At 48.1% G+C, this 24,962-nt stretch overlaps 1 protein-coding gene and 1 long non-coding RNA gene across 8 annotated transcripts in view; one reads left to right on the top strand and one right to left on the bottom strand.

The window, feature by feature from the left end:
* anapc1 (anaphase promoting complex subunit 1) overlaps positions 1-14,489 on the top strand; it is a 318,440-nt gene extending 303,951 nt beyond the window's left edge. For all 7 annotated transcript variants that reach the window (XM_072500093.1, XM_072500089.1, XM_072500086.1 and 4 more), the window contains 2 exons: positions 13,341-13,475; positions 14,143-14,489. In XM_072500093.1, the coding sequence (XP_072356194.1) occupies positions 13,341-13,475; positions 14,143-14,258 (251 nt within the window). In that variant the 3' untranslated portion in view covers positions 14,259-14,489. The remainder of the gene's footprint in view (positions 1-13,340; positions 13,476-14,142) is intronic.
* Positions 1-24,962, bottom strand: part of LOC140411079 (uncharacterized) — a 108,604-nt gene that overhangs the window by 78,053 nt on the left and 5,589 nt on the right. The window lies entirely within an intron of this gene.

Genomic DNA, 24,962 nt, shown 5'->3' with positions numbered 1-24,962 from the left:
TTCTTACTCTTGATTCCACACGTGTATTTCGGGTGAGGACAGAATTGGGCTCAGCAGTGACGTCCCTTACACTCCGACAGCCAGCTAACACGTGCTGTTTAGGTTGCAGGTTTGGATAGGCAATGGGCGGCACAAGGGTTAACACTGCTGCCTCACAGCGCCAGGGACCCGGCCTTGGGTGACTGTGTGTGGAGTTTGCATGTTCTCCCATGTGCCTGCATGGGTTTCCTCCGGGTGCTCCGATACCTCCCACAGTCCAAAGATGTGCAGATGGATTGGCCAGTCCAAATTGACCCTTGTCCACGGACATGCAGGTTGGGTGGGGTTACGGGGTTAAAAGGATAGAGCGGGGAGTGGGCTTAGTTAGGGTGCCCTTCCTGAGGGTTGGTGCAGCTCAGTGGGCCGAATGGCCGCCTTCTGCACTGCAGGAAACCTAGGGTTCTATGGGTGACCTGTACCGCTGAACTGTCGGCCAATAAGGAGTGGGGGGAAATGACAGTGAATTTAGAGTACCCAATTAGTTTTTTGTTTCCAATTAAGGGGCAATTTAGCATTGCCAATCCACCTAACCTGCACATCTTTGGGTTGTGGGGGTGAATCCCACACAGAAACAAGGAGAATGTGCAAACTCCACATGGACAGTGACCCGGGGCTGGGATTTGGACCCGGGCCCTCAGCGCTGTAGGCAGCAGTGCTAACCACTGTGCCACGTGACCCCCTGACAGTGAATATTTCATTACAGAGAAAGAGCTACAGTTGCTTGAAATATTAAAAGCAGAAGTGACAGAACAAAATCTAGTGGTTTTTCTTGACTGTGTTGTCATGAACATTATCTTTCGTACGGTGAGATAATGGAGCTAAATAACACTACTATACGGAGAACCTATTCCTATCTGATAAACAAATAATCCTTTCCTCCTGCCTGCTTCTCTTTTGATGTTATCTAAACAGATTGAAGTATTGTATTAACTGTAGCCTTTGTGTGTCATTGAGGTACAATTTGACTAGATGGATAAAATATACTGAGGTTTACCACACTAAAGGAATAATGTTATGAATTATATTTTTGTAGGACCTTGAATTCGGTCATTTGTGTATCTTCTGAAGCAACTTGCTTATAATTAACTAATTTGACCATTTCAATACTTTTCCCTACAAATTGCGCCTCAAATCAACTTTCGGTTTCAAATGTCGTCCCTAGCCAAGTTGTAGTTACTCATGAATTGTTAGTTAAATTTGATAATGAGTCGGGATTGGCGTCCTTACGAAGGAGGCAATGACATCATCGAGCATCGCAGCCCCGTCCCTTCAGCCGACAGCAGCTATCTAACCCCAGCAGCACTTCCTGTAAACCGGTTATTCTGCTGCTCTGACAGGAAGTAGGGTGTGTGGTATCTCACCGCCACTCGGTGTTAGCTGAGCCTTTTTGGTTTGCGAGACCAGTTTGACCCTCAGTGCAGCTTTCAAAGGAAAGCTGACCTCAAAATATTCTTCCCATGGCCTTTAGCTGCCAAACATGGACTTGGTGTGCTGTCTCACTGGAAGCTGAACGATCCACTTTGTCTGCATGGCTTGCATTTCTGCCTCAAAGACTTGAGTCTTCTCCATACCCTTGTGCTCCAAGTTAAAATGCGTACTTTCTCTGCCCCCCCCATCCATGAGAAACTTGTACCAGAGACGAGCAAGCAGCAAAACAATGATGTCATCAGAGCTCCTTACAGTATAACAGGCAACTCCTATTATGGAGACATTTTTCTTTGCTTAGTTAATGCTGAAAAATTGATTAGAATTTTGCTGCAGGACGTATATTACTATGGTCAAAAACTGTGAAGCATTCACTGCCACCGCTGCTACAAGCTCCCAGCAGAGAGATGGGTTGGTGGATTCCAAAGCACACAGTCAGCACAAAGGGTCAGATTGTGCCAGTGGTTGACAACCCAACATTAATTGTCTCTGTGCTCTGAAAGTATTGGGCTGCAGAGTTTAGTCTAGCTCAGCATTGGCACAGTTGCCAGCACTTCAGAAGCTGGGAGGCCCTGAAAATGGTGCCACTTTCAGCATAGCATCTGGTACTGGGAAGGATGCTCGCAAAGGTGCCAGGGGCTTTCTCCGTGGCAGAACATGATACCATCTAGCCTCTGTGTGAGAGAATCTCTCCTCTCTCCCCCCCCTCCTCCCCCCCCCCCCCCCCCCCCCCCCCCCCCCAGCACCACCACCAGTGCGACGTGAAGGGCCATCTCTCCCACTTTGAAGTTGAGGTGCTTTTGATTTACCGTTGCTCTTGCAAAGTTTGTGCAAGTACAGTGGCTTGTTTTGGAGGACTTTGTGTAACTTGCTGCATTTTGAAGGGAGAGTTGCTCCTTCCTGTTCGGGGGGGGGGGGGGGGGCGAGAGCAGTTTTGAGACCTGTCTACAGAAAGGCTGTACTTGCAATCTTTTTTGTTCTGCTACAGTGAATGGTGGGACCCTAGAAAGTACAGAGGATCAGAGGTGTGCATGTCCATAGACTCCTGAAGACGGCGGGATAGGTAGATCAGGTACTCAAGAAGGTGTAGGATCTCTTATTTTCTAATAAGAGACCAGATCCGGTGGTAGGTTGAGATTGAGCTCATTGCAAAACTTGGTTCGTACAAATTCAAATATAAAGAAGAGAAACAAAAGGCCCAGAGGGGCAAAAGAAAGAGAACAATAAAAAGAGAACAAAGAAGAGAGCAAACCACATACACAACGGGTCAGGCTTTATATGTGCACATTTTTCGTCACGCCCCTTTGACCTGTATTATGATTTCTGATTGGTGCTCCATCTCAGCACTTTATACCAGCATTCACACTTGTATCTACTTACTGGCTGCGCTTACATTGTCACATTTGTGGTTTGGATACTGACAAGCTGATGTGTTCCCACAGTATATTTCCCCACAGTAGGCACTGGGGAAAATGCTTTATTAGCCGAGACATAGAATATAAGAGCAGGGAGGTTATGATGGAGCGGTATAAAACGCTAGTTAGGCCACAGCTCGAGTACTGTGTGCAATTATGGTTGCCACACTATAGGAAGGATGTGATTGCACAAGAGAGAGTGCAGACTCGATTCACCAGGATGGTGCCTGGGCTGGAGCGTTTCAGTTATCATGAGAGACTGGATAGGCTGGGGTTGTTGTCCTTGGAGCAGAGAAGGCCGAGGGGGGACCTGATTGAGGTGTATAAAACTATGAGGGATATAGATATGGTGGACAGGAAGGTGCTTTTCCCCTTACAGGAGAGGTCAATAACCAGGGGGCATAGATTTGAGGTAAGGGGCAGGAGATTTATAGGAGATGTGAGCAAAGACTGTTCCACCCAGAGGGTGGTTAGAATCTGGAACTCACTGCCTGAAAGAGTGGTGGAGGCAGGAACCCGCACAACATTTAAATATTTAGATGAGCTCTTGAAATAATTTTTAATAATAGTTTTAATTATTATTAATATTTATTGTCACAAGTAGGCTTACATTAACACTGCAATGAAGTTAGTGTGAAAAGCCATAATATACAAGGCTATGGATCAAGTGTTAGAAAATGGGATTGGAACAATTAGGTGCTTGATGGCCGGTGCAGACACAATGGGCCAACAGGCCTCTTTCCATGCTGTAAACTCTCTATGACTAACATGACAGGGAGATGGAGCGGAGGCTGCATGCAGAAAGAGGAAAAAGTGAGCTCTCCACAGAAGGGCCCTCCTCAGCAAGTGTCCAGGAAGGAGGCATCCAAGGCCCCTTCATTCTGGATGAGCTCTTTGTGAGCACCCAAAGACACTCCGGTTCCTGTAGAATGCCACCTCCTTCACCAGCCTTGCTCCACAGTCTCCGCATCCATCTGCACTATCCCATCACAGTGTTCTCATGGCCAAAATCCTGCAGTAAAAACTCTTTCCAGAACAACTTTGTCCAACACCGCATCCAATAATACAAAAAGGAAATTCACCCTTGTGCACTGCCTGTCTTGCAGGTTCCCGTCTTCCCTTCCCCCTGGTGCCCCTACATTGTGTGAGTCCAATAGCTGCAACATGGCTGCTGACGTTCACTGGGGAAGACTGCAAATGACCTTGCAGGATGATCTTGAGCAGCTCTGACTCCGGAGGGTCCAGCTTCGGTCTGCATCACCTTGCCGTGGGTCACTGGTTGGGAAACGATCACAACGGCAATGGCAGTGTGTCAGTGTGGAAGCACAAAGGGCAGGCGGGTGTGACTGCCAGTGAAGCAGATGAGGTGATCAAGCTGGTAGAAATGGAGGACACTCAGCTCTTGCTGAGAGTGGAGACTGCAAGGTGGAAGAGCAAACTGACCATACCACCATGGTACAGAAAGCCATTTGAGAGTGGGGGACTTAACAAGAATATAGTGGTGGTAGGGGACAGTATAGTGAAGGAGATTGACATTGTGCTCTGCAGCCAAGAACGAGAGTCCAGAAGGCTGTGTTGACTGCCCGATGCCAGGATTTGAGACAACATCTCTGAGATGGAGAGGAACATGCAGTGGGAGGAGGATCTAGTGGTACCAAAGACATAGGTAGGACTAGGAAGGGCATTCTGCTTAGAGAGCATACGGACATATAAATTAGGAGTAGTCCTCGAGTCTACTTGGCCATTCAATAAGATCATGGCTGATTTTATTGTAGCTTCAACTCCATTCCCCGCCAGTAAACTTTATCCCTTTGCTTATGAGCAGTTAGGGGCTAAATTATTAGCAGGGTGACTAAGGCTGGAACCTGAAAGTTCAAGGATATTCGGCATTTAGGCAGAAAGGATAGACGAAAAGGAGGTTGGTTCACACTGTTACGAAAGGGTGGGGTCAGTACAGTAGTGAGAGAAAATCTTGGATCAGGGGACCAAGATGTCGAATCCGTTTAGATCAAGCTAAGAAACAGCAAGGGGCAGCAAACTTTGTTAGGAATCTTTTTAGACCATCAATAGTGGTAATATGGGGCATTGTGTAAATCAGGAAATCAGAAGTGCATGTAATGAGAGTAATTTTGTAACCTTAGGGGACTTCACAGTGCATATGGACTGTGTAAACCTAATTAACACTAATGCCGAGGAGGAGGAATTCCTGGAATGTGTGATCGTTTTCTAGAAGAAGAACCAACTAGAGAACTGGCTGTTTTAAATCTAGTTCTGTGCAATGAGAAACAGCTAATTAATAATCTCGTCAAGGAGCCTTTAGGGAAGAGTGATCATAATATGATAGAATTTTACATGAAGTTCAAAAGTGATGCAGTTTAATCCAAAACTATGGTCTTTAATCTAAAGGGAGGAAACTATGAGGGAAACGTTGGCTGAGGCAGATTGGGAAACTACAGCAAAAGGTGTGACAGGAGACTGGCAAAGGCTAGCATTTAAAGAACTAATAGATTGTTTTCAACATATTTGCATTCCTTTAAGGCACAAAAAGCCAGCAGGCAAAGTGATCCAACCATAGTTAATAAAGGTTAAGTATTCTATGAGATCAAAGGAAGAGGCATATAACGCTGCCAACAAAGTAGTAAGCCTGAGGATTGGGGAAGTTTTAAAATTCCACAAAGGACAAAGAAACTGATAAAGAAAGAGAAAATATAGTATTAAAGTAAACTCGCAAGGAACATAAAAATGGACTGTAAAAGCTTCAATAGATGTGTAAAAAAGGAAAGATTAGAAATAAATGGTCATTCTCAGTTTGGCAGGTTGTGACTCGTGAGGTACTGTAAGGATCAGTACTGGGGCCGCAGCTGGTCACCATCTATGTCAGTGGTTTGGAAATGTTGACCAAATGTAATGTTTTCAAATTTGCGGATGACAAAAACTTGGTGGGAAGGTGAGTTACAAAGTGGCTTCAAGGAGATTTAGACAGACTAAGTGAGTGGGCAAGAATATGGCAGATGGAATATAATGTGGAAAAATGTGAAGTTATGCACTTTGGTAGGAAAAACAGGAATGCAGAGTAATTCTTAAATGAGGAGAGATTGGTAATAATAATAATCGCTTATTGTCACAAGTAGGCTTCAATGAAGTTACTGTGAAAAGCCCCTCATCGCCACATTCAGCACCTGTTCGGGGAGGCCGGTACCGGAATTGAACCCGCGCTGTTGGTCTTGTTCTGCATTACAAGCCAGCTGTCTTCGCCCACTGTGGTCATCAATTAAGTGATAATGTGATTAAGTGATGATGTCCACATTTCCTAGGTGTCCTTGTTCATAAGTCACTGAAACCTAACAGCAGGTGCACTAAGCAATTAGAAAGTCAAATGGTCTGTTGACCTTTATTGCAAAGGGATTTGAGGTAACACAGAATACTGCTGTGCAGAAGAGGCCCTTCTGCCCATCGAGTCTGCACTTACACACGAAAGGCCCTGCCCTGCCCACCTCATCCCACTTGCCAGCACTTGGCCCATAGCCTTGAATGTTATGACGTGCCAAGTACTCATCCGGGTACTTTTTAAAGGATGCCAGGCATCCCACCTCTACCACCCGCCCAGGCAGTGCATTCCAGACCGTCACCACCCTCTGGGTAAAAAGGTTTTTCCTCAAATCCCCCCTAAACCTCCTGCCCCTCTCTTTGAACTGGTGTCTCCTCGTAACTGACCCTTCAACTAAGGGGAACAGCTGCTCCCTATCCACCCTGTCCATGCCCCTCATAATCTGGTACACCTCAATCAGGTCGCCCCTCAGTCTTTGCTCCAGAAAAAACACCGAAGCCTATCCAACCTCTCTATAAATTAAATGTTCCATCCCAGGCAACATTCTGGTGGATCTTCTCTGCACCCCCTCCAGTGCAATTACATCCTTCCCATAATGTGGTGTCCAGAATTGCACACAGTACTCCAGGTGAGGCCTCATCAAAGTTCTGTGCAGCTCCATCATGACCTCCCTGCTTTTGTAATATATGCCCCAATTGATAAATGCAAGTGTCACATATGCCTTTTTCACCACCCTATTAACCTGCCCTTCTGCCTTTCGAGATCTATGGACAAACACGCCAAGGTCCCTTTGTTCTTTGGAATTTCTCAATGACAGACCTTTCATAGTATACACCCTTGATAAATTACTCCTTCCAAAATATATCACCTCGCAGTACAGGAGTAAGGAAGTCTTACGCAGTTCTATAGAGCCTTGGTGAGACCAGACGTGGAGTATTGTGTGCCATTTTGGTTTCCCTACCTAAGGAAGGATATACTGAAGGGAGTGCAACAAAGGTTCATCAGGATAATCAAAGATATAGTGGGATTGTCCTGTGAGGAGGGATTGAGGAGATTGGGCCTGTATTATTTAGAGTTTAGAAGATGATAGCATTGATGTGTACAAAATTCTTATGGAGTGGATACAGGAAGGATCTTTCCCCCGGCTTGAGCTTTCTGGAAGCAAGGGACACAGTCTCAGAATAAGGGTTAGGCCATTTAAGACCGAGATGAAGAGGAATTTCTTCAGTCAGAGGGCGGTGAATCATTGTAACCCTCGACCCTAGAGGGCCGTGGAAGCTAAGTCTTTGAGAATGTTCAAAGCCGAAGTCAATACATTTCCAGATACCATGACATCAAGGGAAAGAAGGATAGTGCATCGAGGTAGAAGATCAGCCATGATCTGGTGAAATGGCAGAGCAGACTTGAGGAGCTGAATGGTCTACTGCTACTTCTATGTTCCTAGATCTCAACTCGATAGACTATTCTGTAAGGTAAGAGGTCTGAGGCATGTGTTTTGCTTCCTCATGAAGCTTCACTGACTGGTCAGGTTGCAGTCTATAGATATCTGGAATCAAAAGAATCGGGCGGTGGGGGGGGAGGAGGTTGGGGTGAGGGTGGGAAGCGAGAGATGTATGGTTATACTATATTCGGCTTGCATTTTATACGAGATAACTGGGTGAGTGTGAGGTGTAATTTGAGAAAGGCCAAAATTTACTGTCTTCCTGAATGTTACTGGCATTGCCAGATTCAGCAGCCTCAATAATAGCCGGACCTATCACGCAGAGAACCATCTTAAGTGACGCAGGCGCGTTTGGACACCTGATCCTGTTCTGCTCCCTGCGATTATGTCCTGCAGCAAAGAAGACAACAAGTCACTTAGATTGTTGTGTTTGGGCCATTCTGCTGACTCATGGGGGTGTGGGTACATTGAGCTTGAGAGTTTGGAGGAGTGGTGGAAGGGAGGAGAAGTAATGTGATTTGCATGTGGTCATTGATCTTTGTTCGGGCACTGCTTCCAGGCCCTCAGGGAATGGTGCTGGGAATTGACACCTGTTTCCACCTGTCCTGCAGAAGCTTGGCCTCTCCTTCAACCTCCTGCACTAAGGCCAGTAGCACTATATCCAAGAACCTGGGAGCTCTCTCTTCCCAGTTGCTCCATTTTAAGAGATGCAGACTGGCTAGAACTGGACCCCCCCCCAAACTTCACTGCCCATCGAGTATTTCTTCAGCTACCAGTGCAGGGCATACTCAGCCCTAATTATGAATCCTTCACTTATGGAAGGACACCTCAGAGGGCAGCAAGACTATATGGGTAGAGATCAGGAATAAGAAGGGTGCAGTCACAATGTTGGGGTTTACTACAGGCCACTCAACAGCCAGCGGGAGATAGGGGAGCAGATAGGTAGACAGATTTTGGAAAGGAGTAAAAGCAACAGGGTTGTTGTGATGGGAGACTTTAACTTCCCCAATATTGACTGAGGCTTGAAAGGGGCAGAGTTTGGAATGAGCATCCAGGAGGGCTTCTTAAAACAATAAGTAGATAGTCCACGAGGGATGGGGCTATACTGGACCTGGTATTGGGGAATGAGCCCGTCCAGGTGGTAGAAGTTTCAGTAGGGGAGCATTTCGGGAACGGTGACCACAATTCAGTAAATTTTAAAGTGCTGGTGGACAAGTATAAGAGTGGTCCCAGGGTGAATGTGCTAAATTGGAGGAAGGCTAATTATAACAATATTAGGCAGGAACTGAAGAACCTAGATTGGGGGCGGATGTTTGAGGGTAAATCAACATCTGACATGGCAAATGGAGTTTAATGCAGGAAAGTGAGAGGTGATTCATTTTGGAAGGAATAACAGGAAGACAGAGTCCTGGGCTAATGGTGAGATTCTTGGGAGTATGGATGAGCAGAGAGATCTCGGTGTCCATGTACATAGATCCCTGAAAGTTGCCACCCAGGTTGAGAGGGTTGTTAAGAAGGCGTACGGTGTGTTAGCTTTTATTGGTAGAGGGATTGAGTTTCGGAGCCATGAGGTCATGTTGCAGCTGTACAAAACTCTGGTGTGGCCGCATTTGGACTATTGTGTGCAATTCTGGTCGCCGCCTTATAGGAAGGATGTGGAAACATTGGAAAGGGTGCAGAGGAGATTTACCAGAATGTTGCCTGGTATGGAGGGAAGATCTTGTGAGGGAAGGCTGAGGGACTTGAGGCTGTTTTCGTTAGAGAGAAGAAGGTTAAGAGGTGACTTAATTGAGGCATACAAGATGATCAGAGGACTAGATAGGGATGACAGTGAGAGCATTTTTCCTCGGATGGTGATATCTAGCACGAGGGGACATAGCTTTAAGTTGAGGGGAGATAGATAGAAGACAGATGTCAGAGGTAGGTTCTTTACTCAGAGAGTAGTAAGGGCGTGGAATGCCCTGCCTGCAACAGTAGTGGACTCGCCAACACTAAGGGCATTCAAATGGTCATTGGATAGACATATGGACGATAAGGGAATAGTGTAGATGGGCTTTAGAGTGGTTTCACAGGTCGGCGCAACATCGAGGGCCGAAGGGCCTGTACTGCGCTGTTATGTCCTATGACATTTGGGAGGCTTTCAAATGTCAGTTGAAAGGAGTTCAGGACCGGCATGTTCCTGTGCGGAAGAAGGATAAATACGGCAAATTTCGGGAACCTTGGATCACAAGAGATATTGCAGGCCTCGTCAAAAAGAAAAAGGAGGCATTTGTCAAAGCTAGAAGGCTGGGAACAGACGAAGCCTGTGTGGAATACAAGGAAAGTAGGAAGGACCTTAAGCAAGGAGTCAGGAGGGCTAAAATGGCTCACGGAAAGTCATAGGCAAATCGGGTTACTAAAAATCCCAAGACTTTTTACACGTTCATAAAAAGCAAGAGGGTAGCCAGGAAAGGGTGGGCCCACTGAAGGACAGGCGAGGGAATCTATGTGTGGAGCCAGAGGAAATGGGCGAGGTACTAAATGAATACTTTGCATCAGTATTCACCAAAGAGAAGGAATTGGTGGATGTTGAGTCTGGAGGAGGGTGTGTAGATAGCCTGGGTCACATTGAGATCCAAAAAGATGAGGTGTTGGGCATCTTGAAAAATATTAAGGTAGATAAGTCCCCAGGGCCTGATGGGATCTACCCCAGAATACTGAAGGAGGCTAGAGAGGAAATTGCTGAGGCCTTGTCAGAAATCTTTGGATCCTCACTGTCTTCAGGTGGTGTCCCGGAGGACTGGAGAATAGCCAATATTATTCCTTTGTTGAAGAAGGGTAGCAAGGATAACCCAGGGAACTACAGGCTGGTGAGCCTTACATTAGTGGTAGGGAATTTACTGGAGAGAATTCTTCGATACAGGATGAACTCCCATTTGGTAACAAATGGCCGTATTAGCAAGAGGCAGCACAGTTTTGTGAAGTAGAGGTCGTGTCTCACTAACTTGACAGAGTTTTTCGAGGAGGTCACAAAGATGATTGATGCAGGTCAGGCAGTGGATGTTGTCTATATGGACTTCAGTAAGGCTTTTGACAAGGTCCCTCATGGCAGACCGGTACAAATGGTGAAGTCACACGGGATCAGGAGTGAGCTGGCAAGATGGATACAGAACTGGCTAGGTCATAGAAGGCAGAGAGTGGCAATGGAAGGGTGCTTTTCTGATTGGAGGGCTGTGACTAGTGGTGTTCCACAGGGATCAGTGCTGGGACCATTGCTGTTCGTAGTATATATTTGGATTTGGAGGAAAATGTAACTGGTCTGATTATTAAGTTTGCAGACGACACAAAGGTTGGTGGAATTGTGGATAGCGATGAGGACTGTCAGAGGAGACAGCAAGATTTAGATCGTATGGAGATTTGGGCGGAAAGATGGCAGATGGAGTTTAATCCGGACAAATGTGAGGTCATGCATTTTCATAGAATTTACATTGCAGAAGGAGGCCATTCGGCCCATCGAGTCTGCACCAGCTCTTGGAAAGAGCACCCTACTTATGCCCACACCTCCACCCTATCCCCGTAACCCAGCAACCCCATCTAACCTAAGGGCAATTTAGCGTGGCCAATCCACCTAACCTGCACATCTTTGGACTGTGGGAGGAAACCGGAGCACCCGGAGGAAACCCACGCAGACACGGGGAGAACTTGCAGACTCCGCACAAACAGTGAGGAAGGTCTATTGCAGGTAGGGAATATACAATGAATGGTAGAACCCTCAAGAGTGTTGACAGTCAGAGATATCTGGGTATATAGTTCCACAGGTCACTGAAAGGGGCAACACAGGTGGAGAAGGTAGTCAAGAAGGCATTCGGCATGCTTGCCTTCATTGGCCGGGGCATTGAGTATAAAAATTGGCAAGTCATGTTGCAGCTGTATAGGACCTTAGTTAGGCCACACTTGGGAGTATAGTGTTCAATTCTGGTCGCCAAACTACCAGAAGGATGTGTGGAGGCTTTAGAGAGGGTGCAGAAGAGATTTACCAGGATGTTCCCTGGTATGGAGGGCATTAGCTATGAGGAAAGGTTGAATAAACTCTGTTTGTTCTCACTGGAACGACGGAGGTTGAGGGGGTGACCTGATAGAGGTATACAAAATTATGAGGGGCATAGACAGAGTGGATAGTCAGAGGCTTTTCCCCAGGGTAGAGGGGTCAATTACTAGGGTGCATAGGTTTAAGGTGCGAGGGGCAAGGTTTAGAGGAGAGGTACGAGGCAAGTTTTTGTACACAGAGGGTAGTGGGTGCCTGGAACTTGCTGCCGGAGGAGGTGGTGGAAGCAGGGACGATAGTGACGTTTAAGGGGCATCTTGACAAATACATGAATAGGATGGGAATAGAGGGATACGGACCCCGGAAGTGCATAAGATTTTAGTTTAGACAGGCAGCATGGTCGGCACAAGTTTGGAGGGCCGAAGGGCCTGTTCCTGTGCTGTACTTTTCTTTGTTCTTTGTCTTTGTTCTTTGTACACGTGACTGTCACGAAGGACGCTGGAACACTGGTTCTTGGGATGTACAGTTTTGTTTGGTGTGGGGAGCCAAGTGAAACCCCAGTGAGAATTAACAGCCCAATTGTCATGTAGCAATCATTAAAGTCTATTTATTAAAGTAAGAAAGGACAAATACACACAAACAGGACTACTCTCAGACAGCTATGGTATATGAATTTTTAAACACAGTTTATGTAGGAAGTATCCCTTAATAAAAAATATACTCCGTAAGACTTACCTTGTTCCCCAAACAACATCAAAATTAAATAACCAGCTACAGTTACCACGCAATGATACTCGAGTCTCGGAAATGTCTGTTCCTGACCCAGAAGATATTTAAAACTGCTGCTACAAAGGTTTTCTGCACTGCCTTGGCTCCGAGACATGGAAGCTTGTTTGATGTAAACTTGACCTCTAGGCTGCTAGCTGGAAAACTAGCTCTCAGGCTTGGTGGCTCGAAACTGGCTGGTGTGTTTTCTGAGACTGCTTCTGATCGTCCAGCAAATTATACCTTTGTTCCTCTTTGATTATGCCTTCTCTGTCTTTGCCTATCTGCCCTTATCAACTTACTTGACTATACATTAACATTTGTACACCTCACTGATCTTCACAAACGTCTATATTCTGTTACTCCTCCTAAGCCATTCACGTTTGATTGGGAGAGAGGCATATCATTGGGGTCATTTGAAAACTTGTCAACTGCTGTCTCTCGGCAGATTTCTACCTGTTTCTGGACATCTCGCATCTTCTTGTGTTTAATCTTTGTTTTACTGCTAGGCAAGTTCATAAACAGTGATTACAGCCGAACACTGGTTGACCCTTAATGTCCTCTGACATGACCAAATCAGTTTTAAAATCAACTGTTCATGATGATGCCCCACTTTGCGTTGCTCCGTTCATTACCTCATCATCCGGTGAAAGGGAACAGAGGTGAGGAGGGAATTGTAAATTAACTATTGAAATGAAGTTACAGGGAACGGGAAGTTTTGAAGCAGTTCAATTGGATGGCGGGGGGTAAAAGAATCTTGATGTGTTAAAGTGTCTTATAAGGTCAACAATGGAGACAAAGTGATGCTTACAGTAAGAATGTTAATTAGTTACAGAAGTGCACTATGTATTTGTGAATTAAGATGTTTTGCATTTTTTTCCACCCCCAAACTACTACTTTTAGCATCGGGTGATGTGCTGTTACATTCCTACCTAAGTAGCCACCCTGTGGAGGAGTCGCAAATCAATATGCTGGCTTGTTTCCTAGTCTATCATTCAATCCCTACTCTCCAGCAAATTGCAGCAACAGGAATCAACGGTAAGAGTAAAAATCACAAAGAGTTTGGATAAAGTAAGGAACTTGTTTCCAAAGGCTGAAGGGTCAATAAGCAGAGGATTTGAAGGGATTGGCATTTTAATTTTTTTACAAGGTGACATTTCAAATGCACTTCATTAGCTGTGAAGTGGTTTGGAGTGTAGTGTCCTGAGATCATGAAAAGTAGTATATTAATTCAAGTTGTCTATTTAAAAATAATTCACATTAGATATATGTTCTTGACATTAATATTGGGAAAGAACAAATTTGCATTTGGATAGCATCATATCACAGGGCCTGGTCATGCCAATGTGCTTTACAAGTCATTGCTCTATAAGTATTTGGTAATGTCCTGCAAACAGCAAAAGAGATCCACAACTAGTCAATCCATTCCTTGATTATGGTGGCCGAGGAAGGACACTTGGTCGGGCCACTAGGAAAATTTCCTGCACTTCAAATAGCACCGAGGACTATTTTTGAATCAACTAAACTATAGGCAGGTTAAACATTGGATTGGCGATCTCATTTGAAAGATGTCTTTTTGCCACCACAGCCTTATTACGTGTCTATCACACCAGTTTTGGGATTGCACTGTCCAGCACTTTGGAATGTCAAGAAATTACTGATGTTCCTCTTTTCACATGCACGGAACTTGTGTTTTCATTTTTAGGTACTACATGTTTTTCCGAACTCCTGCTAAAATTCAGCCGACTACATTTGCCAGTGCAGGCGCTGATGAGGCTAGCCCCAGTGATTCTCGGTGGTCCCCAAGCAACGTTGATTTGATGGTGACTGGTGTTTATTATGACCCTCGGCCCAGTGGGGCCATCATCGGATGCTCTCTACTGTCTGGTTACAGAGTTGTTTCTGTGTCACTTAGAAAGATTTTTCTTTTAAATACCTTTTGAATGTTATTGTCATAAAGCATGTTAGCAAACACTGCTCGTCCCACCAGTAGTTGATGTACATCTGTTAACTGAAGATGAACTAAATTTGTGAATAAAGACGTCTACTTTTGCAGTTGGTTCTGATATTTTATTCTGGTGACAAAGAGGATGGACTAGAAAAGAATCCATCCAGCTTATAAGAATAATTTTAATCTTTGTTATTGTCACAAGTATGCTTACATTAACACTGCTATGAAGCTACTGTGAAAATCCCCTAGTCGCCACATTCCGGCGCCTGTTCAGGTACACAGGGAGAATTCAGAATGTCCAATTCACCGAACAAGCACGTCTTTCGGGAGGAAACCGGAGCACCCGGAGGAAACCCACGCAGACATGGGAATAATGTGGAGACTCTGCACAGACGGCGACCCAAGCCGGAATCGAACCTGGGACCCTGGCGCTGTGAAGCAACAGTGCTAACCACTGTGCTACCGTGCCGTTTTATCACGGTGCAACTTATCCGCACACCCAGCCAGCCGCACAATATCCTGTAAGAGCCAGAACAATTTTAATGGAGTGGGGAAATATCTCTCCAACTCTCTAAGGCAATCGGACAAGTTGAGGGGGTCACAATGGCTGAGTGTAACATCCCCAAAAACCCACCTACCTTTTATACATAGCCGGGGACGGCTAGAAACCTGTTACCACAAGCGGAAACTTGTTCCCTAACTCGATAACTCTCTGCGAAAAGGATGTCTCCAGTCAGCTAACCTTGCTTCTATGTTTATTATTCACATGTACTCCAGTAACCCAAAATAGCATAAATGCTTCAACAAAAAAGGTAATTGACCTGAAATGTCAGCTGTTTCTCTCACCACCGAAGCCGCCTGACCTGCTGAGTATTTCCCAACATTTTCTGTCATATTTCACATTTCCAGCCTCTGCGGTATTTTAGTTTTGTGTGAAAACAGCCCATCTGGATTAAACCTAACCCGTACATTATTTTTAAAAGCCTAATTAACTTCTGATTTTATATTGTAAAATTACTCGTGTTGGTCTATTGTGGCATTTGGGCTCGGTATCAGAGATCAGGAAGGACTCTGAGCCGCCCTCCATTTCTCCAGTCTCGCTTTCTCCCCTGTTCCCGGGGCCCATTGTCTTTCTTCCTACTCGGGGCTCTATCCCTTTACCTCCAAACCTTCACCTAAATTCCACAATTTCCCCATAAAACCCCTAGACCCATGTCACCTGTAACCCTCTTCCCCAAAGCTCCAATTATCCTATTCCACATTCCTTTTCACCCTCGATCCCCTGCCACAAACCCCAATCACCTGACTCCTAGCTGTGCTCTCTTACCCCACCCCCTGCCCCCAGAGTCGCCAGCTCCATTGATTCTCCCCCCATCCAACCCTATCTGCTGAAAATTATTTAATTAATCCCTCAGAGGTCATACAAATCCTTTTCACCCACAAAAATGTGGAGTTCCCCTGACAATGTAATCCAGATTATTAATCATGAAAGTGGAAAGCAATGGCCTTATACCACTCCCTACGGTATTACACTATAGAGCAATGGGCGAACACCACTCCCTACGATATTACACTATAGAGCAATGGGCTAACACCAAGCCCTACGGTATTACACTATAGAGCAATGGGCTAACACCAATCCTTACAGTATTCCACTATAGAGCAATGGGCTAACACCACTCCCTACAGTATTACACTATAGAGCAATGGGCTAACACCAAGCCCTGCGGTATTACACTATAGAGCAATGGGCTAACACCAATCCCTACAGTATTACACTGTAGAGCAATGGGCTAACACCACTCCCCACAGATTCCACTATAGAACAAAGGGCTAACGCCACTCCTGATGGGATTCCACTGTTGAGCAACGGCTTAGCACCACTCCCTATGGTATTCCACTGTAGAGCAATAGGCTAACACCACTCCCTATGGAAATCCACAATAGAGCAATGGCCTAACACCACTCACGATGGGATTCCACTACAGAGCAATGGCCTAACACCACTCCCTACGGTATTCCACTATAGAGCAATGGGCTAACACCACTCCCTATGGAATGCCACTGTAGAGCAATGGGCCAACACCACTCCCGATGGGACTCCACTGTAGAGCAATGGGCTAACACCACTCCCTACGGTATTGCACTGTAGAGCAATGGGCAAACACCACTCCCTACAGATTCCACTATGGAGCAATGGCCTGACACCACTCCCTACGGATTCCACTATGGAGCAATGGCCTGACACCACTCCCGATGGGATTCCACTGTAGAGCAACGGATTATCACCACTCCCTATGGTATTTCACTGTAGAGCAATGGCCTAACACCACTCACTACGGATTCCACTATAGAGCAATGGCCTGACACCACTCCCTACGGTATTCCACTATAGAGCAACGGCCGAATGCCACTCCTTATGGTATCCCACTCTAGAGCAACGGCCTAACAGCACTCTATGGGATTCCACTGTGGAGCAATGGGCTAACACCACTCCCGATGGGATTCCACTATAGAGCAATGGCCTAACACCACTCCCTATGGATTCCACTATGGAGCAATGGCCTAACACCACTCCCTATGAATTCCACTATAGAGCAATGGCCTAACACCACTCCCGATGGGCTTCCACTGTAGAGCAATGGCCTAACACCACTCCCTACGGTATTCCACTATAGAGCAACGGCCGAATGCCACTCCTTATGGTATCCCACTCTAGAGCAACGGCCTAACAGCACTCTATGGGATTCCACTGTGGAGCAATGGGCTAACACCACTCCCGATGGGATTCCACTGTAGAGCAATGGCCTAACACCACTCCCTATGGATTCCACTATGGAGCAATGGCCTAACACCACTCCCTATGAATTCCACTATAGAGCAATGGCCTAACACCACTCCCGATGGGCTTCCACTGTAGAGCACTGGCCTAACACCACTCCCTACGGTGTTCCACTATAGAGCAACGGCCGAATGCCACTCCCTATGGTATTCCACTCTAGAGCAACGGCCTAACAGTACTCTATGGGATTCCACTGGAGCAATGGGCTAACACCACTCCCGATGGGATTCCACTGTCGAGCAATGGGCTAACACCACTCCCTACAGATTCCACTATGGAGCAATGGCCTAACACCACCCTATGAATTCCACTATAGAGCAATGGCCTAACCACTCCCGATGGTATTCCACTCTAGAGCAACGGCCTAACAGCACTCTATGGGATTCCACTGTGGAGCAATGGGCTAACACCACTCCCTACGGATTCCACTATGGAGAAATGGCCTAACACCACTCCCTACGGATTCCACTACAGAGCAATGGCCTAACACCACTCCCTACAGTATTCCACTCTAGAGTAATGGCCTAACACCACTCCCTACAGTATTCCAATGCAGAGCAATGGCCTAACACCACTCCCTACAGTATTCCAATGCAGAGCAATGGCCCAACACCACTCCCTATGGTATTCCACTGTGGAGCAATGGGCTAACACCACTCCCTGTGGGATTCTGCTAGTAACTGTTCCCATCGTAGAATCACTTCCATCGGTAGCAACCTTGTGCTTATTGTAATGCAATAAATTCCTTTTGCGGGATTCTCTGTTTCTGAGACTAAGTGTTGACACCGCTGCCGCCGACCCGGGATCGATGGAGCGACGTGGCGGGGCTATCACCCGCTACATGGAACTCAATCGATTTCAATGATAAACGGTGCGGGATTCGCCAGTTCCCTGACTGACACTCGGGAGGCTGACCACTCCCCACATACACATCCCAGCCGACACGATGGCACTGGTTGTGCTGGAGCGTGCCCATACAGTTGATGGGTCGGCTGGGGTCAGAGGGCAACTAGTGGGGAGGCCTGCGGGGTGATTGGGATGCATATGACACGTGGCCCTAAGTTCAGAGTGGGCTGTCAGAGGTGTACGCAGCTGCATGGCTGCCTTGCAGGCCGCAGTAATGGTATTCCGCGCTCGTCCACCCTGACCCCACAACCCACCTCCTGGCCACGTTGCGCTACTCTTCCCGGCACTGGCAGAAGCCTCCCCTTGGCCAGCGGCACAACTGTCAACAAACTATGGCGATGTTGGACACTTTCCTGTGCTCTCTTACCCCACCACCTGCCCCCAGAGTCGCCAGTTCCATTGACTCCCCATCCAACTCTTATCTGCTGAAAATTATTTAATTAGTCCCTCAGAGGTCATACAAATCCTTTTCACTCACAAACATGTGGAGTTTCCCTGACAATGTAATCCAGATTATTGATCTTGAAAGTGCAAAGCAATGGCCTAACACCACTCTCTACGGATTCCACTACAGAGCAACGGCCTAACACCACTCGCTATGGAATTCCACAATAGAGCAATGGCCTAACACCACTCCCGATGGGATCCCACTGTAGAGCAATGGGCTAACACCACTCCCTACGGATTCCACTGTAGAGCAATGGGCTAACACCGCTCCCTACAGATTCCACTATAGAGCAATGGGCTAACACCACTCCCTACGGATTCCACTGTAGAGCAATGGGCTAACACCACTCCCTACGGATTCCACTGTAGAGCAATGGGCTAACACCACTCCCTACGGATTCCACTATAGAGCAATGGGCTAACACCACTCCCTACGGATTCCACTATAGAGCAATGGGCTAACACCACTCCCTACGGATTCCACTGTAGAGCAATGGGCTAACACCACTCCCTACGGTATTCCACTATAGAACAAAGGGCTAACGCCACTCCTGATGGGATTCCACTGTCGAGCAACGGCTTAACATCACTCCCTACAGTATTCCAATGCAGAGCAATGGCCTAACACCAATCCCTACGGTATTAGGCAAGAGAGCAATGGCCTAACACCACTCCCAATGGGATTCCACTATAGATGAACGGCCGAACGCCACTCCCTACAGTATTCCACTATAGAGCAACGGCCTAACGGCATATGACAGGTGGCCCTAAGTTCAGAGTGGGCTGTCAGATGTGTACCCAGCTGCATGGCTGCCTTGCAGGCCGCAGTAATGGTGTTCCGCCCACGTTCACCCCGACCCCACAACCCACCTCCTGGCCACATTGCGCTACTCTTCCCGGCCCTGGCAGAAGCCTCCCCTCGGCCAGCGGAGCAACTGTCAGCAAACTAGGGCGGTGTTGGTCACTTTCCGTAGCCCTCTCTCCCTCAGCAGCCATGATGATGTTTTCACGATTTTTAAAAGCACAAGTGAACCGCGCCATCGGGAACTCGGCCCACCGGAGGCGAAGAATCGCGGAGGCCTCGGAGACTACCGGGTCAGGCCCGCTAATGATATACAAACAGTGTTTACTGTAAGTGTGTTTGGGACCGCATTGGCGCTGCTGTCGAGGTGAGGGAGAATTGCGATTTGGCGTCAAATCGGTGATCGCTGCGATTTTGACATCTGAACCTATTTTCCGCCAAAATGCCCTTCCCAATTTCGGAGTCAGCCAACAGAGAATCCCGCCCTCATCTCACCTGAGCTCTGTTCATTTAGCCCACAAGCTCTATTGTGTGATAATGGATTTTTACAAGAATGTTGACAATGTAGATAGTTTACCTAAACCCACCAACCTAGTAACTAACAGAAAATACGAAACCTGTCAGGTGAGGTATTACCTTTACTGAAGCTATGTCAGGAGTCATTAATAACCTCTATCAAGGTAATCATACCAGATTCATTCTAATGATGCATAATGAGCAAAGAAGCAACGCTAAGTAAGGATTTATTTTTTTGAATAGTATTGGATATTAAAAGCTGTCAGGACCAGAGGCTTATTCTAACTGGGACCATTGACCCATTGACCTTTCTATTGTCAACTTTAATCAGTAGTGGGGAGGGAACAATAGGTGGGAGACTATCCGGCACCAGGGATGGGGGCTACCAAGCTAGCTGGGCGGGCTAGCTCATAGAAGCGCAGTGGGGGGGGGGGGGTTTGGGTTACAGGGTGTTGTTACTGGGGGAGGGGGGGAAATGTTCTGCTGATGAGGGAGGGCCTTGGGCCAAGGGACAGAGAGGAGGTTGGGGGCGGAGGCTGCCTGGGGAGGGGGGGCGGTGAAAGCGCGGAGCATGGGCTGGAGGCGGGCCCAAAAAAGGGGATGGCTGATCGGCGATGGGGGGGCAATGAGCACCCCAACTAGGCTGATCACCTGGAATGTTCGAGGGTTAAATGGGCCGTTCAAGAGGTCACGTGTGTTCGTGCATCTTAGGGGACTGAAGGCGGACGTGGTAATGTTGCAGGAGATGCACCTTAGAGTAACTGACCAGATTAGATTGAGGAAAGGCTGGGTCAGTCAGGTCTTTCACTCGGGACTGGATTCAAAGATTAGAGGGGTCGTGATCCTGATCAATAAGCGGGTGGTGTTTGAGGCGGGTAGAATAGTCTCGGACATGGGAGGTCGGTACATTATGGTCAGTGGGAAATTGGAGGCCGTGCAGGTGGTGAATGTATATGCGCCAAATTGAGTTGATGTGGAGTTTATAAAGAGGATGCTGGGGAAGATACCGGATCTGGACTCGCACAGGTTAGTCATGGGAGGGAACTTCAACAAGTTATTGACCCTGGCTTGGACCGGCCAAGTTCGAAAACGGGCAGGGTGCCAGCAATGGCAAAGGAACTAAGAGGGTTCATTGAGCAAATGGGGAGGTGGATCCGTGGAGATTTGGGCAGCCGAGGGTGAAGGAGCTCTCCTTCTAATCACACATGCATAAAGTATACTCACGGATCAATTTCTTTATTTTGAGCAGGGCCTTGCTGGCTGGGGGAGTGGACACGGGGTACTCGGCGATTACAATCTCAGACCATGCTCCGCACTGGGTTGACATGCTGGTTAGTAAAGACAGTAACCAGCACCCACACTGGAGGTTAGATGTGGGACTTTTGGCGGATGAAGGGGTGTTCGAGCGGCTGAGGAAATGTATTCAGAGCTACCTACAGGTCAACGACACAGGGAAAATTTCAGCAGCGATGGTCTGAGAAGCACTGAAGGCGGTGGTCAGGGGGAAGCTGGTCTCGATACGGGCCCATAGGGAGAAGGTGGACAGAGCAGAGACAGACCGACTGGTAAAGCAGATACTACAGATCGATAGGAGGTATGCGGAGACCCAGAGGCAGGGCTTTTAAGGGAACGGCGGAGACTGCAGGCGGAGTTCGGCTTGTTAACCACAGGGAGGGCGGTGGAGCAGCTGAGAAAGGCGAGGGGGGCGAACTATGAGTATGGAGAGGCCAGCAGAATGCTTGCACAGCAGCTTAGAAAGAGGGAGGCAGCCAGGGAGATCGGGAAAGTAAATGACGGAGATGGGAGCCTGGTTGGAGATTCAGCAGGGGTGAATAAGGCGTTTAGGGATTTCTACAGTAGGCTGTACAGGTCAGAACACCCTACGGGCCGGAGGAGACGAGGCACTTCTTGGGGGGGCTGAATTTCCCAAAGGTCGCTGCCGCTCTCGCCGACAAGGTACACCACGAGTCCGGTGGTGGCGGCAACGCTAAAGATCTGGGGCCAGTGGAGACGGCACAGAGGTGCAATGGGAGCCTCGGTGTGGTCCCCGATCAGGGGCAACCATCGGTTTGTCCCAGGAAGGATGGACGGGGGGTTTCAGAGCTGGCATCGGGCAGGGCTTAGAAGAATGGGGGACCTGTTCATTGATGGGGCGTTTGCGAGCCTAGGGGCACTAGAGGAGAAGTATGGGCTACCCCCGGGAAATGCTTTTAGATACATGCAGGTGAGGGCGTTTGTGAGGCGGCAGGTGAGGGAATTCCCGTTGCTCCCGGCACGGGAAATTCAAGACAGGGTGATCTCGGGTGTATGGTTCGGGGAGGGCAAGGTGTCGGCGATATACCAGGAGATGAAAGAAGAGGGGGAAGCACTGGTAGAGGAGCTGAAGGGTAAATGGGAGGAGGAGCTGGGGGAGGAGATTGAGGAGAGGTTATGGGCTGATGCCCTAGGTAGGGTTAATTCCTCCTCCTCGTGTGCCAGGCTCAGCCTGATACAATTTAAGGTGGTTCACAGAGCGCACTTGATGGGGGCGAGGTTGAGTAGGTTCTTTGGGGTAGAGGACAGATGTGGAAGGTGCTCAGGGAGTCCGGCAGCACGGTAGCCTTGTGGATAGCACAATTGCTTTATACACTGGCTCCCTCAACACGGAGACTCAGGGCAGCACGGTAGCATAGTGGTTAGCACAATTGCTTCACAGCTCCAGGGTCCCAGGTTCGATTCCAGCTTGGGCCACTGTCTATGCGGAGTCTGCACATCCTCCCCGTGTGTACGTGGGTTTCCTCCGGGTGCTCCGGTTTCCTCCCACAGTCCAAAGATGTGCAGGTTAGGTAGATTGGCCATGACAAATTGTCCTTAGTGTCCAAAATTGCCCTTAGCTTTGGTTGGGGTTACTGGGTTATGGGGATAGGGTGGCGGTGTTGGCCTTGGGTAGGGTGCTCTTTCCAAGAGCCGGTGCAGACTCGATGGGCCGAATAGCCTCCTTCTGCACTGTAAATTCTATGAATATCTCAGGTAGTGAAAGTCCGGGTCAAGCCAAGCTGGGGGCTAGCAATATTTGGAGTAGTGAATGAGCCGGGAGTGCAGGAAGCGAAAGAGGCCGGCATTCTGGCCTTTGCGTCCCTAGTAGCCCGGCGAAGGATCTTGCTAATGTGGAAGGAGGCAAAGCCCCCCAGCGTGGAGGCTTGGAAAAATGACATGGCTGGGTTAATTAAGCTGGAGAGGATAAAGTTTGCCTAGAGAGGGTCTGTGCAGGGGTTCTACAGGCGGTGGCAACCGTTCCTAGACTATCTCGCGGAGCGTTAGAGGAAGGTCGGTCAGCAGCAGCAGCAACCCGGGGGGGTGGCAGTTCTGGGTTCTGTGAAGGGGAGGGAGGAAGGGGGGTTTACCTAGGGGGTGTTTGAGCAAGAGAACACATGAAAGATTTGGGAAACTGGCATGTACGGGAGGGAGCCAGTGAACAAAGCTCTGTAACATATCGTTTTACCATGTATATATCTTGCTATGTGCATTTTCTTTCTATTTTGTTACGGGTGGGAGGGGGGTTATTGTTTGTAAGGGTGAAAAATTGTGTTAAAAAACTTTAATAAATATATTCCAATGGTGGACGGGGAGCTGGTAGAAGGGCTGGGGGCCCCAATCGGGTTGGAAGAGATGGTGGAGGGTCTGAAGGCCATGCAGGCGGGTAAAGTCCCGGGGCCGGATGGGTACCCAGTGGAGTTTTATAAAAGGTTCTCTGGGATATTGGGGCCGGTGTTGATGAGGATGTTCAATGAGGCAAGGGAGAGAGGGGTGCTTCCCTCGACGATGTCACAGGCCACGATCCCGCTGATTCTGAAGCGGGACAAGAACCTGGAGCTGTGTGGGTCCTACAGGCCGATATCCCTGTTGAATGTGGACACCAAACTGCTGGCCAAAATCTTGTCATCGAGGATTGTGTTCCGGACGTTATTGGGGAGGACCAGACGGGGTTTGTTAAGGGTAGGCAGTTGGTGGCCAATGTCAGAAGGTTGTTAAATGTGATAGGGAGGTGGAGGTAGTGATCGCAATGGATGCAGAAAAGGCTTTTGATCGGGTAGAATGGGACTATCTGTGGGAGATACTGGGACGGTTCGGATTTGGGCGGGGCTTTATTGACTGGGTCAGGTTACTGTATCAGGCTCCTGTGGCAAGTGTACGGACGAATAGGACAACATCGGACTATTTTAGACTGCAGCGGGGGACGAGACATGGATGCCCCCTCTCCCCACTGCTATAGAGCCGTTGGCAATTGCTCTGAGAGCCTCAAGGGGCTGGAAGAGGCTGGTCCGGGGGGGGGGCACAGTGTCTCGCTCTATGCAGACGACCTGATTCTGTATGTATCGGACCCATCAGAGGGGATGGAAGAAATCGTGAGGATTCGAGGGGAATTTGGCCGGTTTTCGGGGTATAAGCTAAACATGGGGAAAAGTGAGATGTTTGCGGTCCAGACGAGGGGACAGGAGAGGCAACTAGGGGAGCTGACGTTTAGATTAGTAGGAGGAAGCTTTAGGTACCTAGGCATTCAAGTGGCACGGGAATGGGAACCGCTGCATAAATTAAATCTGGCCCGGCTAGTAGACCAAATGAAGGACGATTTTCGGAGATGGGACGCGCTCACGTTGTCACTGGCTGGGAGGGTGCAGGCGGTGAAGATGACGGTCCTCCCGATATTCCTGTTCGTGTTTCAATGTCTCCCCATCTTTATTCCGCGGTCCTTTTTTAAACATGTCAACAAAATGATCTCTGGCTTTGTTTGGGCGGCAAGACCCCGCGGGTAAGGAAGGTAATGCTTGAGCGGAGTCGGGGAGAGGGCGGGCTGGCGCTGCCAAATTTTAGTAACTATTACTGGGCGGTGAATATAGCCATGATCAGGAAGTGGGGGTGGGGGAGGGGTCAGCATGGGAGCGTATGGAGGCGGCTTCATGAAAGGGCACCAGTTTGGGAGCGTTGGTAACTGCGCCTCTGGCATTCCCGCCGGCACGGTATTCCACCAGTCCCCTGGTGGTGGCAGTCCTGAGAGTCTGGGGGCAATGGAGGAGCAATGTG

This window comes from Scyliorhinus torazame, chromosome 4, assembly GCF_047496885.1.
Source record: "Scyliorhinus torazame isolate Kashiwa2021f chromosome 4, sScyTor2.1, whole genome shotgun sequence".
NCBI lineage: Eukaryota > Metazoa > Chordata > Chondrichthyes > Carcharhiniformes > Scyliorhinidae > Scyliorhinus > Scyliorhinus torazame.
Note: the sequence above shows the minus strand (reverse complement) of the source record. Positions and strands in the feature narration are given on the sequence as shown.